The sequence below is a fragment of the Ciona intestinalis genome, chromosome 3 (genome assembly GCF_000224145.3).
Source record: "Ciona intestinalis chromosome 3, KH, whole genome shotgun sequence".
Lineage (NCBI taxonomy): Eukaryota > Metazoa > Chordata > Ascidiacea > Phlebobranchia > Cionidae > Ciona > Ciona intestinalis.
The window spans coordinates 3,354,680-3,368,566 of record NC_020168.2 but is presented as its reverse complement, the minus strand read 5'-3'; the positions used below and the strand labels follow the sequence as shown (position 1 = coordinate 3,368,566).

Genomic DNA, 13,887 nt, shown 5'->3' with positions numbered 1-13,887 from the left:
TACCCTCACGACTTCCATTGACCGTTGGTAATTCTTTTAAACACGATTAGGATATTAAATATTATGTGCTAAAGGCGTCCCGTCTTCCCCGACAGTACTATATGTAACCGAAAATTAACCATCGTCACCAAATAATATCTAAATTTAAGTAGGTTGGGGTAAGATGGTCTATGTTTATATTTTTTATCCCCGTTATTATAGTATTAAGCTAAGAATATTTACAGAATTTTGTTGCCTCATCGTTTACTCTAGGAAAGAGCGCTGCGGGATGGTTTTATAACACGATTACGAAACGTGGGATATTATGAGCTAACCGTAACAACCGCGTAGCCTACTATATTTGCGGAAATGAGATATAAAGAGTTAAGTAACGACAAAGCGACAGTCACTAAAATCGGAGTTATTAAAGAATAGGGAATAATTTATAAATACATTAGTTCTAGTATGCGGAATAGTGAAAATATTGGACGCCTTTTAGGTCTCACTGATACTGCGCAATGTTTTCTCTACGGTTTGGTACTATACACGCGCAAAGCATATTTACAAAATTCTATAACTTTATCCTCATGACTTCAACACAACGTTGTTTAATTGTTCAAAACACGATCAGGAAGTATAGGGTTTCGGGGCTAACGGTATCCCATCTTAACCCACCCTAGTAAATTTAATTTTGTGCTGCTCCACGGCATTTTTTAGGGAACTATAGTTATCGTTTAGATGTAGTAGCATGGGGCAAGACGGTACACTATTAGTATATACGCAATATTCAAATACTCCAGTCGTGTTTTAGCAACAACAGTCTTTGGGAGTCGCGAGGACACGGTTTTATAATCCATTGAATGTTCTTTGTATACTACCAAATGGGGCAAGAAAATATAGAATGAAAATGTGTCCCATCCTCCCCCACCCCAACGGCCTAATATATAGTAGGGTGGGGAAAGATGGGACATGTTTACAACATAATATTCAATTATCCTAATCGTGTTTTAAACAATAATTAACAGAATGAAAGGTTTCTGTCCAGCTGGACGCGAGCTTTAACGAGAGTTTTAGCACACGTGGAGTGCAAGCACTTGCACCACACTCTCAACAACTGTTTTTTCAAATCCTGCGGCTTTCTGGGAGGCTTACCAAACCATATGTTTTTGCTTTAGCATAACATATGTTCATGCGGTTTGAAATACTGTGGTTTGTAGCCTATACACCAAGATATCGTACGACGGACCGAGATTAGATTTACCAACCGCTATTACATGTTCGCTTTGCAAATACGATGGGAACATTTCATATGTAACATATTTGTCTAAGTTAAAACGACAGGGTTTAAAACCTGCCTCGTAATAATGACGCAGCGAATGTCTGTTATTTAAAAGGAACACGGGAATGACTCGACAGATTTGCTTTAATGTTTACATCGTTTTGTTGACCCATCTTATATTCGTGCTATTCTGTAAGGCAAAAGGCAGTATAATAAACGCTTATATAAATATATACGGTTTTATATGTGTCTATAGATGAAAAAATAACCACTATTCGTTTTGTGCATTAAATATGTAGGGCTTTAACGTGTTAGATTGTAATTCCATTACAAACGTACCCGTAGTTTTTTGTACGAGCGTTTTGACGCTTTCGTTTGGTTTAAAACAGCATGAATTATGGGGATGGAAGTGAAAGGGAACCATTATCAAAAACGTTTACAAAGCAAAGTCATGTACGTTTGTTATATAATGCTAAACATTGTAGTGTAACATGTATATATATATATAACTATATATAATATATGTAAGATTTTTTATTCAAATAAATGCACCAGGCGAATTAAAATAACCATGCACTTAAAAGTTACTGTGGGGCATATTTTTTGAAGTTTTTGCATAGCCATTTGCAGTACCTCATTCTACTGTTATTTCTGTTCTATTTGAGTGAGGTCCTGCAGGACCTGCAAAGTGACACACCTTAGGACCTGAATTACCCTAACAACCATAGGGGTTAGGGCTAAAAACTGTCACCTTTTTTTTATACTTTCTCATTATATATATACAAAAATCGTATTTTTAATGCTTATATTTTTCAGTCCCGATTCAATCTTGGTTCATTTGGACTTGGAGCATGCGTTGGTGGAATAGTTGGCCTCGCACTTTTCTTCGGTTTATACTTTGGTCTCCCACCAAGGTCTATTGAAGTCATTACAACCAGTACATTGTCTCCAACTACACCCCAACCCACGCCTACATATTCTGCCGTATATGACAACGCAGCAGTTGCATCTGATGCTGGACCTTGTTCGAAAGTTGGAGTTGATATTTTGAAGGAAGGAGGAAATGCTGTTGATTCAGCCATCGCTGCCATTCTATGTGTTGGATTACACAACTCACACAGGTACCTTATGTGACTTTGTTGTAATTTATTGTATAGTTCTTCTCAACCTTAAATATTAGGCATCAAAAAGCTTTGGGATCCCAACTTTCTTAACTGTATTTTACAATACTGTATGTAGGCAAACCATAAATATGGTTTAACTTTTAAAAATAACAATTATTAGGCTAATGCTTTTATGCAAACATAATATTAAATCTTATCTGTTCTGGTAAATGGTAATATATATTATATTAGTAACTTAAGTGACATGTGTTGTAGTTTAAAGTATACACAGTGTGGTCCTTCATTGTACAGTTCAAGTCAATGCTTCTTAACCTTCTTAGACACAACCAAAATTTTAGGTATCAAGCAAATTTATAGTCAACATTTGGCATCCTAATTTTCGAAACTATATTTCCTATTAAAGTTTGTCAATATACCATAACAAGTTTTACAAAACAGTTAAAACAAAAGCTGTCAGACCTATGCAGTGTAGAAAAGTAGACAACCCAAATTAATTAAATGGGGCTTATTTTTGGGTCACTACTGTTGCATTGGTAGTAAACATTTGGTTTAAATAAACATGCCCACATAGGGCAGCATAGAAGTTTTATGACTTTTAAGAACTTTAATTTCATTGTGAGCTTTTGATGTGCAGTGTTTAGGGATGCACGTTACAGAAAAATTCGGTACTATAGGATATCCTAGAACACTTTATTTTGAATCTTTTTTAAGTTATAGGAGAACATCAATTTTACCCAAATAAATTGGTTTATTGACAATTCAAGGGTGGCCTTGTTAAATCATAGGCTATAAAATGGTCAAAAATAATTGTTCCATTAGGTATTTTTTCTTTATGTTGTAATCATAATTTATAGTTATATCCATCCTATGTTACAGTTGTGGTATTGGTGGTGGATTCTTCATGACATTATACAATGCAACAACTGGTGAAGCCACGTTTATAAATTCAAGGGAAGTAGCTCCAGCGGCAGCTGATAAAAACATGTTTAAAGGAAATCCAGACCTGGCAGTGCTAGGTGAAAACAATTTATATATAAACGTATTTTTTACTAAAAGATTACCTTATTTCAAGATTTTAGTTTTTTATGGATTTAATGATTGTTTTATTTCTTTTTGTAAGTTTTTATAAATCATCAGTAAGATCAGGTAGTTGTTATACGTTTGGTGCGTTTTAACGCGCCTGCCTCTAACCCAGAGGTAATGGGTTCAAGGCTCTTCGCTGCTACCATTATGAGCGTATGTGTCCTGGGCAAGACTGTCTTTTTAGGCCATGCGAGGATAATGTAAGTTGCATTACATTTAGAACTGTAAAGACCGAAAAGTTAAAAAAAATTTTTTTTATAAGTTTGCATTTGGTTGATATTGACCTAAATTAATCTTTGTTGTTCAGGTACCCTTGCTGTTGCTGTGCCTGGTGAAATAGCTGGTTTATGGGAGGCACACCAATCTCATGGTAAACTACCATGGTCGAGGTTATTTCAACCATCCATAGATATGGCAGAGAATGGTTATTTTGTGAGTGACGCAATGGCAAAAGCGATTCAGTCATCCGCTGCTTATATTCAAAACAGAACTTTCAACTTATGGTGAGACAATTTTGATTCCGTCTAAACCAGTTAATTTTAGCCTGTTTGTCTTGGCCAACCTATTATTGCCACTGGTACATAACTACATAACTTAACTTTAGTTAAATAAAGGTGTGGCATATTGTCTGTTCCAGTTAATTGTATTCAGATTCTAATAATAAAGTGGGGTATTTGTTCCTTGAACAATGCAGAAAAGCTCATTGAAGGCTCATAAAAAGCACTTTCAGTAAAGTCATTTTGTTTAGTCATTTTTTTTATTTAATAAAGTGTATTGAATTCACTATATATACAATGCATTATTATTTCGACTGGCGGGTTAAATTTTATAAGGACAAACTAAAGGCGACAATTCTTAAGGGCAAACTCTTAGATTTTAGGATGCTAACGCCAAATATTAGACCAACAGAACTGTCAACTTTATGTAAAAATAATATACCAGGCCAGGGATCACTATTGGGTTATCAAAATTGTCAGAAACATAGAAAAGACAATCACCCACTAAGTTACATAGGTGATAACTTATTTATAACAGAACTAGTTTTCAACTTTTAAAGTCCCCCTAGGCCGCAACTGTTTTATATAAATATTATATATATTATACCAGGCCAGTATTTGAGAATGATGATGGATCATTAAAGAAATATGGAGATCCAATCAGACGTCCTTTGCTTGCACAAACATTGAAAACTATTGCCAAGGAAGGAGCGTCTGCTTTTTATAATGGAAGTCTTACTTATGACATCATAAAAGACTTGAATGAAGGGTTTGGTGAAAACAGAATCACTGCAGAAGATTTGTGGAATTACAGGTTGGGAATTCTTATTCCTTATTAATACTGTTCGTTTATATACATCTAGATTTGCACCATTAAAAATTTGCAAAATACAGTAGGTAAAATAAAGTAGTATTTTTTGCTTCTTCTGTTGTGGGCTAGAAAATGGTTGGATAGCAGTAGCATTAAAATAGGCATGATTGTAGTATAAGTCTCATTTTGCCAAAAAACTGGCAATATTTTTTTGTCCAAATTTCGCCCTATTTTTAGATGATTGATTTTAAAGAATTGAATCACGCTGTAAAAAAAGTCACATAAAACACACTGTAAATTTAACGACTGTATATTAAAATAGAGCGTTTTACGACCACATGGTGTTAAAATGCTATGTTTTATTACAGAACAGAAGTAAAACCAGCAATAAACATCACTTTGGATGATCTTACCGTGTTTTCACCAGGACCCCCAGCAAGTGGGCCTGTTATGAGTCTCATATTAAATATTCTTGATGGTATGTTTAATTAACTATTCATGCTTTTTGCGCCGTGGCATAGTGGTTTGGGCACCTGCCTCCAACTCAGAGGTTATGGGTTCAAGGCTCACCCCTGCCACCATTCAAAATTCGGGATATTTGATCATGTATGTCAATGGCATCAAAATCTATGGGGAAAATGTCATGGCAGTTTCAAAATGTTTAGTGCCACACAATACTATTTGTTTCAGTTAACTAGTTTAAATCAAGACAGAAAAAAATCTAAATTTTAGCTGCACCTGTCTCTACCCTTTAGCAAGCCCTTTTATCATTTTCTAGTTAAACTCACAATAAAAGTTGCTATACAATACAGGTTATGATTTTTCCTCATCTGCTCTGAAAAATAAGGAGAACCAAGTCCTTACAATGCACAGGATAGTGGAAGCATTCAGGTTTGCTTATGCCAAAAGATCAAACTTGGGAGATGAGAGAAATAATCCAAATATAACAGAGGTTTGTGAAATGAAGCTGTAATGTAAAATTCACTTTTTCTGCTTTTGCTACAAGGCACAATATTTTATTCAGAAATTGATTAAGCCTGTGTAAATTTTCTGCTAAAAAGTTTTTTCTCTAAAAGATATATCAGTTGTTTTTAAATATTACTTAGGATTGTATTTTGCACTGTATTTACTGCTTATAAGCTACTTTTTTCTTCTCACAACCCACTATACATCAATATATGTGTTTATCAAACATTTTCTCAACCACAGTTAGTGAAGAACATGACAGCGGACTGGTACGCTGATGATCTTCGTTTAAAAATCAACGACGATCATACTTGGCCGGTTGATTACTACGGTCCTGACTGGTCAGTTCCTGACGACAGTGGCACGGCGCATCTCAGTGTTCTTGCTCCCAATGGTGATGCTGTGGCAATCACAAGCACAATCAATCTATAGTAGGTTTTTTAACTTACTTTATCTTCGTGTGGCTGGAAAAAGACAGTCGTTATAACACGGGTGTTCTGTTTCATACACCTCGTGCCAGCTTACGAGTTACCATATATGTTACTTTGTGAGTGATTATTTTTTTGGACAACCCATTAGTGACCACTGGGTTGGAGCAACTGCCATTAAGTCTTGCCCAAGGACACATACACTCACAATGGTAGCAGCGACGAGTCTTAAACCCATTTTCTCTAGGTTACCGTGCTAATCAACTAGGCTGCGGCGCCGAACAATTCTCATTTTCCGTTCTTACAAAAGTTATATCAAATATAGTTTCAAAAATTGAGCAATTGAAGTATTGCTGTTTTATATTTAGGCCACCATAAAGAAGCACTGTACTATAAAACCCCATAAAACATCCTGTTAATATGAAGTTTTCTTCACTGCATAAGCAACTAACTCTACTGATATTTGTTCTAGTTTTGGAAGCAAAGTTCGTGGTAAATATACAGGGATCATTTTCAACAATGAGATGGATGATTTCTCCTCACCTAATATCACCAATGCATTCGGTGAGTTCATGGTGTTCTGAATATACAACTTACTTAAGATTTACTCTATAAAAAATCTCTGTTAAAATAAATCAACATTAATATATACATTAACTTTATACAATAGTATGGGTAATGGCCTAAATCCTGGGTCCTCGACAAAGATTAAACCCACATAGAACAGAATGTGTAAACTTTTATAGATTCTCATAGGTGTAGTTCCTTTACCTACCTATCTCCTAAATAAACATATATTTCTTTATGTAGTATTATTAACTAAGTGATATATATGTCTGGCGTCTTGGTAAAGTGGTTAACGCGCCTGCCTTTGTACCCAGAGGTAATGGGTTCAAGGCTCTTCGCTGCTACCACTGTAGACGCATGTGTGCTTGGGCAAGACACTTAACAGTAATTGCTCCAACCCAGTGGTCAATAATGGGTTATTCAAATTACCACACATAAAATAAAATTCAAAAAATATAATTACCCACAAAGTAACATACTTGATAACTCGTAAGCTGGCACGAGGTGTTGACCCGTGTTATAATGACTGTCACTTTCCGGCCACGCGAGGATAAAGTAAGTTACATTCATTCATTCATATAAACCATCTACAGGTGTTCCACCATCGCCAGCTAACTTCATATACCCTGGTAATCGACCGTTGTCCAGTATGACGCCAACAGTGGTCACAGAAACAAAGAATGGTAGGATGAGAGCAAAAATGGTGGTTGGAGCATCTGGTGGAACTAAAATTACAACGGGGACAGCTTTGGTTTGTATTAATATATTACTTTATTATATGAAATCTTTTTATTATATATAATGATTTGGAATGGTAGCAGAATGGTTACTTTCCTTGTGTGTGTCCTTGGACCAGAAAGTGTGTCCTTGGACCAGACACATGATGGCAATTCCTCTGGCCCATTTTCTTTTTTTTCAATTTGTTGATGAATGAATGAAAATTTGAATAAGAAATCAAGAGTTGGTTTCTAGGAATAAAATTTAAAATAGCTCAATCAGACTTATACTAAAATTTGTTTTACAAAATAGAAAAATATGTGATTGTTCACCTCAGGTTACAATGAACTCGTTATGGTTTGGATTTAATGTTGGGGAAAGTGTTGAAATGAAGAGAATTCACGACCAACTTATGCCAAATGTGACGCAATGTGAAGCAGGCCTGGACCCGGTAGGGGAAAAAAGTATTTAAAGAGTTTACAAAAAATAATGGAATTCATAAGTTAAACAAGTGAAATGATCGGCATTTGCTTATGTATATTTCTAAAGCCATTTAACTTTTAAGACTGTTTTAATTTTAAACAAAATGTGAAATTTAAATTTGAAACAGTGTAACCTTTTACACATACTCAGTAAAGTTGATATACTTTTTAACAGGAAATCATATCTGGTCTTGAGGCCAAGCAACACATAACAGAAATTGTGTCTTCTGCTGGGTCTGTGGTACAAGCCATTGTTGTGTTACCTGATGGTAAAGTGAGCGCTGCATCTGATTCTCGAAAAGGTGGATACCCTGATGGGTTCTAGGTGCTATAGAAATAACATTTTTATACAGAGATAGGTGCAGGGGATTTTAAAAGTTTAACACAGACTAAAATTTTAGTTATTTTACTGTATATATCAGGTTTTGTATTTTTTAGGTAACTGCTGTATTTTATAACTTTTGTCGATCATTTAAATTTTAAACCTAAAGTAATTATTGACAAAGTGTACCTTGGTGGTATTTCTTTATGTATTTTTACCTTGCTTCAATTCGTTCATTCCAAAACTTTTTTTTTTATAAATCAATTGTTTTGTAATCAGTCTCATATGAACTCACCTTTGTCAACTCAACTTTTATCTTTTTTACTTCATTAATCTGACTATGCATACTCATTTAATTTCTAATCAATAATCACTGTACATATTCTTAACAGTCGATTTTTAAATGTGGAAGTTGTGCACTTTATAAACATTGTTGCTGATACCAAATTTAAGCAATTGTCAGATTTTTTTTCTACAAAAAAATAATTAATTAGACAAACACAGGCCTAGACAGTTAGCCATAGGTGGTGACACGAGCTCAAGCAAATGAAATTCTTATGGCTTTTCAAAAAAAAATTTCTGCGCTTTTGGATGTAAACTATGAGGTAATATGCATGTGCCAAGATGGGGTGACAGAGTGAGCATACCGCCCTGGAATTTCCGCAGTATTGTGTGATAATTAGTCCACATACCAACCAATTAGGCATGGTTAAGTGTATTTCTAAATATGCCTAACTTGACATTAAAAGGTATTTGGCATCTAAGGTAGAATGTAATGGTGGGACGTTTAAGTTTTCATGGTGTATGTGCCTTGTGTTGGATTTTGTTTAATTTCAACTTCATAAAGTAAAACATAAAAATACCGAAAAGGTTAATCAAAAACAAAAGACATAAGTGGAGAAATAAAATCACATGGCATTGGCAGCATCAAAGTATTTCCTGTTCTTGCTTTTAGATTTATTTTTCAGGTGAGTCTTCAACTGTTGAATCCTTTTGACTAATTTTTTCCACAAATTTTTCTCCTGCCTCTTTTGATTTGGTGACCTCTTTGTTCTTGTCATCTTTTACACTAAGATCATCCAACTTCTCAGTGAGCTCCTTGCTCTCTTTAGTCTCCTCTTCTTCCCCTGCTTCTTTTTCATCCTCAGAAACCTCTGTACTTGATACTTCATCTGGAGACATCATTTTTGCGAGATTTAACCAAACTTGCATGCCTTTACAATAATGAGTGGTTAAAATTTAAAACTTGTGTAGACCATGGGTTATTAAAAACCTCGACAGATGACAAATTGTTGCATGAGCTAGAACTAAACATGCTTTCCTGAGCAAAAATCCAGGTTTGGGTTATGGCAACCACCTAAACAGGCATACCTTGGAACCCTTAGTGTATATTCCAGTATTGAATGTGTTACATAAATTAGTGTACTTACCTGCCGCTTTAAGCATTTCTTGACATTCACAGAACTTGTCCTTAAACTTATTTGCATCTGGAAAATGAGAATAGGCAAGTATCAGAATTTTACTGTGGACATAGTGAAAAACTGTTTACCCGAAAAAAAAATTTTACCCGAAAACAATTACGAGATCACTTTTAATGTTCCTGGTACTTCGATAAACTGTAAACCGAAACTTTAACAGATTTATTTGGGTACTGTGTAAATTAAGTTATAGTACCATAAAGTTAAAGTACTATGTTTTGTAAAAAAATGTAATCAAAATATAAATTTAATTCAAACAACTGTAAAAAAAATATCCAAAAAATATGATTATTAAGAGTTAAAGTTAAATAAACTTCAGGCAGTTCAATGTTCCATGTTTTATCACATACTTTCAGCATTCAAAAATCTTATTGCAAATAATTCTTCTTTTGCTTCTTCATCGGCAAAATCTGCGGTAGCCATCCACATCCATGCTCGCTCACTCTCACAATGCGACACAAGCTTCATGCTTAAGGTTACTTGGAAAGAAATTGTAAACACAATTTTGTATATATATTAATACTGTATTTATATATAACAACAGTCAACAATAATTGTTTTCTTAGTTACTTAGGCCTATACATTTTTTTACTATACACATATTTTGTTTATGAAAAAAAATTGCAAAAAATTTAAACAGTTGGGAAAATGATTTTAACAAAATAATGAAAAGTAATTTGCTGGTGATAATATTTTGAACAGTATTGTTAATATGTTACATCTGTACAAAAAAAGCAGAGCAATTATCAAGCATCTTATTGCATGTGCTAAATTGGGACAATTTCTCACCTCTATCAAGTAATAATAAGTGAACACTGGATTATAATTTCAACTCACTATAGTGATTAGCGCAGATTTTGAATGTCTTGTCTCGTCTCATTAGTAAACGAATTCTCGCTGTTTCTTTGTGCTTTAGAATCTTTATATCTCCAGTTCCTCTTTCTTTCCATTCAGGTGGATCAGCTTCTTTTGCCCACCGGAAAAGCTTGGCCCTCCTGAAATTTCATGAACATCATATTGTAAAGTGGACAAGCAATATTAATTAATAATAAGTTTTCGCAAAAGTTAGATTACCAAATTTTAAGCGAGAAAAATTGAGTATACAACTTAGCGCTTCGATTCCCAGACTGAAGGTACATGTTTAATGACAAAAAGTAATATGTAGGCTATGTATATATTATATATATATATATGTAAAAGTTGACAGTATTACATTAAACATATACGAATTAAAGTTAACAAGTACTGTATACAAATAAGAGAAAAATGCCTTGAGTTTTGGATTTTAACTGTAAAACTCTTCAATTTTGGGAATTTGAAAGAAAATGTGTGCACGGGCCATGTGTAATTAATACACATACGACTTATTATCCGAATGTCACCCCTTTTTTCACAAGTGGGCGCTCATTTTTTTTTATTTTGTGGGGACTTTGAAAAAACGTCGTTTTGTGACATATAAAACGTGTATTGGTATAGTATTTCAATATTTTATAAAAAATCGTTTACTAACAGTAAGTTTTACAGTTTACAGACATAAAACTTAAACCCAAACCCCCTGACCCCCTAACCTCTAACCCCCTAACTTCTAACCCCTAACCCCTAACCCCCAACCCCTAACTCGTGCCAATCACACAAAAAAATAAATAAAAAAAATAAAACGGGTTGCACTGTGCGGGACTCGAACCCGGTAAGAACGAAACAAAGAGATTAATCAACGGCACGCAAACCGTTACACCACAGAGCCGACGATAGTTAACAGAACGAAAGAGCGTATATAACCTACCTAATTTGGGAAAGATGTTTTTACTAGTGTTTTATATATTTATAAAGGTATTTTCAGTATTTAAATAATTTGTTTTACACTTATTACCGATTTAAAGTGTTTCTTTGTTTATTTTTTTCAAAATTTTAAACTTAATAAGAGCGCCCACTTGTGAAAAAAGAGAGTGACATTCGGATAATAAGTCGTACGTAACTAATACTGCCGTAATAAACAATAATAAAGTGTATGAACAAATATAAAAGGAGTATAATTATATATTATATATATAATTTAAAACTAAAACAAACTTACATTTTAAATAAAACGTCTTCGTCTTCTTCCAGTTTAGGCATTACTGATGCGGGTAACTGTACGACAGGCTCTGGTTGCTGTACAGCAACCTCTGGTTGTTCTACGGGCTCTTTTGCTTCAACATTCTGCAAAAACTTTGTCAATTACTTTTGACAATAGCAAAGGTAAATTCACGCAACAGCGAAAAACAGCCGTAAAAACATGTTATGGTTAAAAAGTATGGAAACAAAGTGCCAACCCAGTGGTCACTAATGGGTTGTCCAAATTATCAGCCATACATAAAAAAAATGAAAAAATTCCCAAAAAAAATAATCACCCACAAAGTAACATGCATGGTAACTCGTAAGCTGGCACGAGGTGTTAAACCCGTGTGATAACGACTGTCGTTTTCCGGCCACGCGAGGATAAAGTAAGTTACATTCATTTACATTCAGTTAAAGAGCGTGTGAACCAAAATAAATGATCAAATTAATAAAAGCTTTCCTACCTCTGCCATTGTAGGATCACGGGTCGATGTAATTTGATGAAATTCAGAATAAATCAAGTACAACGAAGATCAAAAAGAGTGCTTTAGTTTAAATGGTAGCCTATGTAATGTAGCAATATCATGTACTTTCGATAATGTATGAAAATGTGAACACCGCATGCGCAGGTAGTGTTTAAAATCTTTGTTTTTTAGAAATGAAAAATTACAAGAGAGCAGCACCAAAACACTCGCTGCAGCATATAGATGTTTCACAGTGTATGTATACGAATACTGCTTTTGGGTTTGTAGCGGTTGAGGGTGCTCCGAGCACAAATATTTAATATATATAATTATCTAAATTTAACTTAATGCATAAAGATTGAATTTTGCGTTGTGTAACTTTAACAGCTGGCCAGCTGGCATAATGTGTATGCGCCTGGATTGTTTCCTGTAACCCATGTATAACAATGCTTCTTTATATACAATGCTGAGAGACTTTGCCCTGTAACAATGCTGAGAAGACTTTGCCTTGCTGTATAATGTGTATAATGTTTCCTCGTGTATAACGCTTCTTCTCGCCTTGGGAGTTCTCGCCTTTGAGTTATCTCCTTTATAAGCCCTGCCCTGTACTGTACAGCTAGGCAGTGTGAGCCTGGACCAGCCAGTTGGAGGCCGGAGAGTATCGTGACGTCGTTGTTGTTTTGTCGTTGTAACCCGAACTGTTTTGTTGAATAAACTGAGTTTTGAACCTGGACATGTTATGGAGTCGGACTGTGGGCTAACGTCTTATCACTTGACGCCCACCTATCACTTGACGCCCACCTATCACCTGACGCCCACAGGTTAAACACATGATATGCAAAATGTTGTAAGAAGATAAATTACTAGGCCTACACCAGTTAAGTATACGTAGCAGAATTTTTATATAAACGATTTTGGTTTCGTCACTTGTGTCCAAGGCCATACAGTTAACACCAAAGAGTTTGGTTTTGGTTTTAAGCTCTTTGGTTAACACCAGAGCCATAGAATCACCAGTCAACACCAGGTCAACACCACCCTGAAACGGCATAGTTATAACAGAGTCGTATAAACACCGAGTAGTCCAACTGCCGTCTTTGTGTGTTCAAAATAGAGCAAGAGCGGTGACTTTCGCAATAAATTTAAACGAACTTGTTATTATTATTAAGTTTGATTTGCGATTTCCTTTTGTGAGAAGGCGTAAAACAACTTCTATTTACCTTACTAAACATTTTTTTGAAAAAATATATAAATTTACCCCCATTAAATTACTAAAATGTCACAAATCAACCGCTTCCAAATCCATTTTTTGACTTGTTTTGATACAGAAAACAAATAACACATATGTTTTAGACTTTTTAACCTTTGAATTTATTTTTAAGTCCGAGTTTTCCTTCAAATTACCGAAAATATGCATTTTCCCAACGTCGGTTGGACCAACGTCGGTTGGACTACTCGGTATTTCTATGGCTCTGGGTTATAATTACGAATTACAAAACACAAACGACATATAGTAGGGTGGGGGAAGATGGGACATCTTTAGCACAGAATATCCAAATATCCTGATCGTATTTTAAACAACTAACAACGGTCTAT

General features: G+C 34.8%; 2 protein-coding genes across 5 annotated transcripts in view; one reads left to right on the top strand and one right to left on the bottom strand.

Annotated features, from left to right (window-relative positions):
- Window positions 1-8,702, top strand: part of LOC100182976 (glutathione hydrolase 1 proenzyme) — a 9,260-nt gene extending 558 nt beyond the window's left edge. The window contains exons 1-12 of one of the 3 annotated variants that reach the window (XM_018811307.2): window positions 1,530-1,711; window positions 2,075-2,379; window positions 3,259-3,398; window positions 3,773-3,968; window positions 4,573-4,776; window positions 5,142-5,251; window positions 5,586-5,725; window positions 5,983-6,170; window positions 6,640-6,731; window positions 7,328-7,485; window positions 7,789-7,902; window positions 8,109-8,702. In XM_018811307.2, the coding sequence (XP_018666852.1) occupies window positions 1,649-1,711; window positions 2,075-2,379; window positions 3,259-3,398; window positions 3,773-3,968; window positions 4,573-4,776; window positions 5,142-5,251; window positions 5,586-5,725; window positions 5,983-6,170; window positions 6,640-6,731; window positions 7,328-7,485; window positions 7,789-7,902; window positions 8,109-8,258 (1,860 nt within the window). In that variant the 5' untranslated portion in view covers window positions 1,530-1,648 and the 3' untranslated portion in view covers window positions 8,259-8,702. Of the gene's footprint in view, window positions 1-1,529; window positions 1,712-2,074; window positions 2,380-3,258; window positions 3,399-3,772; window positions 3,969-4,572; window positions 4,777-5,141; window positions 5,252-5,585; window positions 5,726-5,982; window positions 6,171-6,639; window positions 6,732-7,327; window positions 7,486-7,788; window positions 7,916-8,108 lie in introns of those variants that run through there. The other 2 variants (XM_026833902.1, XM_002129374.4) reach the window with 2 other exon arrangements.
- On the bottom strand, window positions 8,636-12,464 carry LOC100180626 (ran-specific GTPase-activating protein-like). Of its 2 annotated transcripts, none has more exons than XM_004225791.4 (6): window positions 12,295-12,464; window positions 11,808-11,932; window positions 10,571-10,728; window positions 10,084-10,212; window positions 9,686-9,742; window positions 8,636-9,469 (listed from the first exon to the last, which is right to left on the bottom strand). In XM_004225791.4, exons 1-6 carry the CDS (start codon window positions 12,301-12,303, stop codon window positions 9,213-9,215), a joined length of 735 nt encoding a protein of 244 aa, XP_004225839.1. In that variant the 5' UTR covers window positions 12,304-12,464; the 3' UTR covers window positions 8,636-9,212. The 2 variants fall into 2 exon arrangements, with proteins under 2 accessions (XP_004225839.1, XP_002129098.1); XM_002129062.4 differs by having other exon boundaries at window positions 8,636-9,427; window positions 12,295-12,463.
- Between the last annotated feature and the right edge of the window lie 1,423 nt (window positions 12,465-13,887).

Bases quoted from the DNA above. Each gene is read 5' to 3' on its own strand.
- LOC100180626 (XM_004225791.4), bottom strand. The intron at 10,213-10,570 runs GTGAGTTGAAAT...TTTCTTTCCAAG, and splicing joins AATCTGCGCTAATCACTATA to TAACCTTAAGCATGAAGCTT. The intron at 9,470-9,685 runs GTAAGTACACTA...ATTATTGTAAAG, and splicing joins AGAAATGCTTAAAGCGGCAG to GCATGCAAGTTTGGTTAAAT.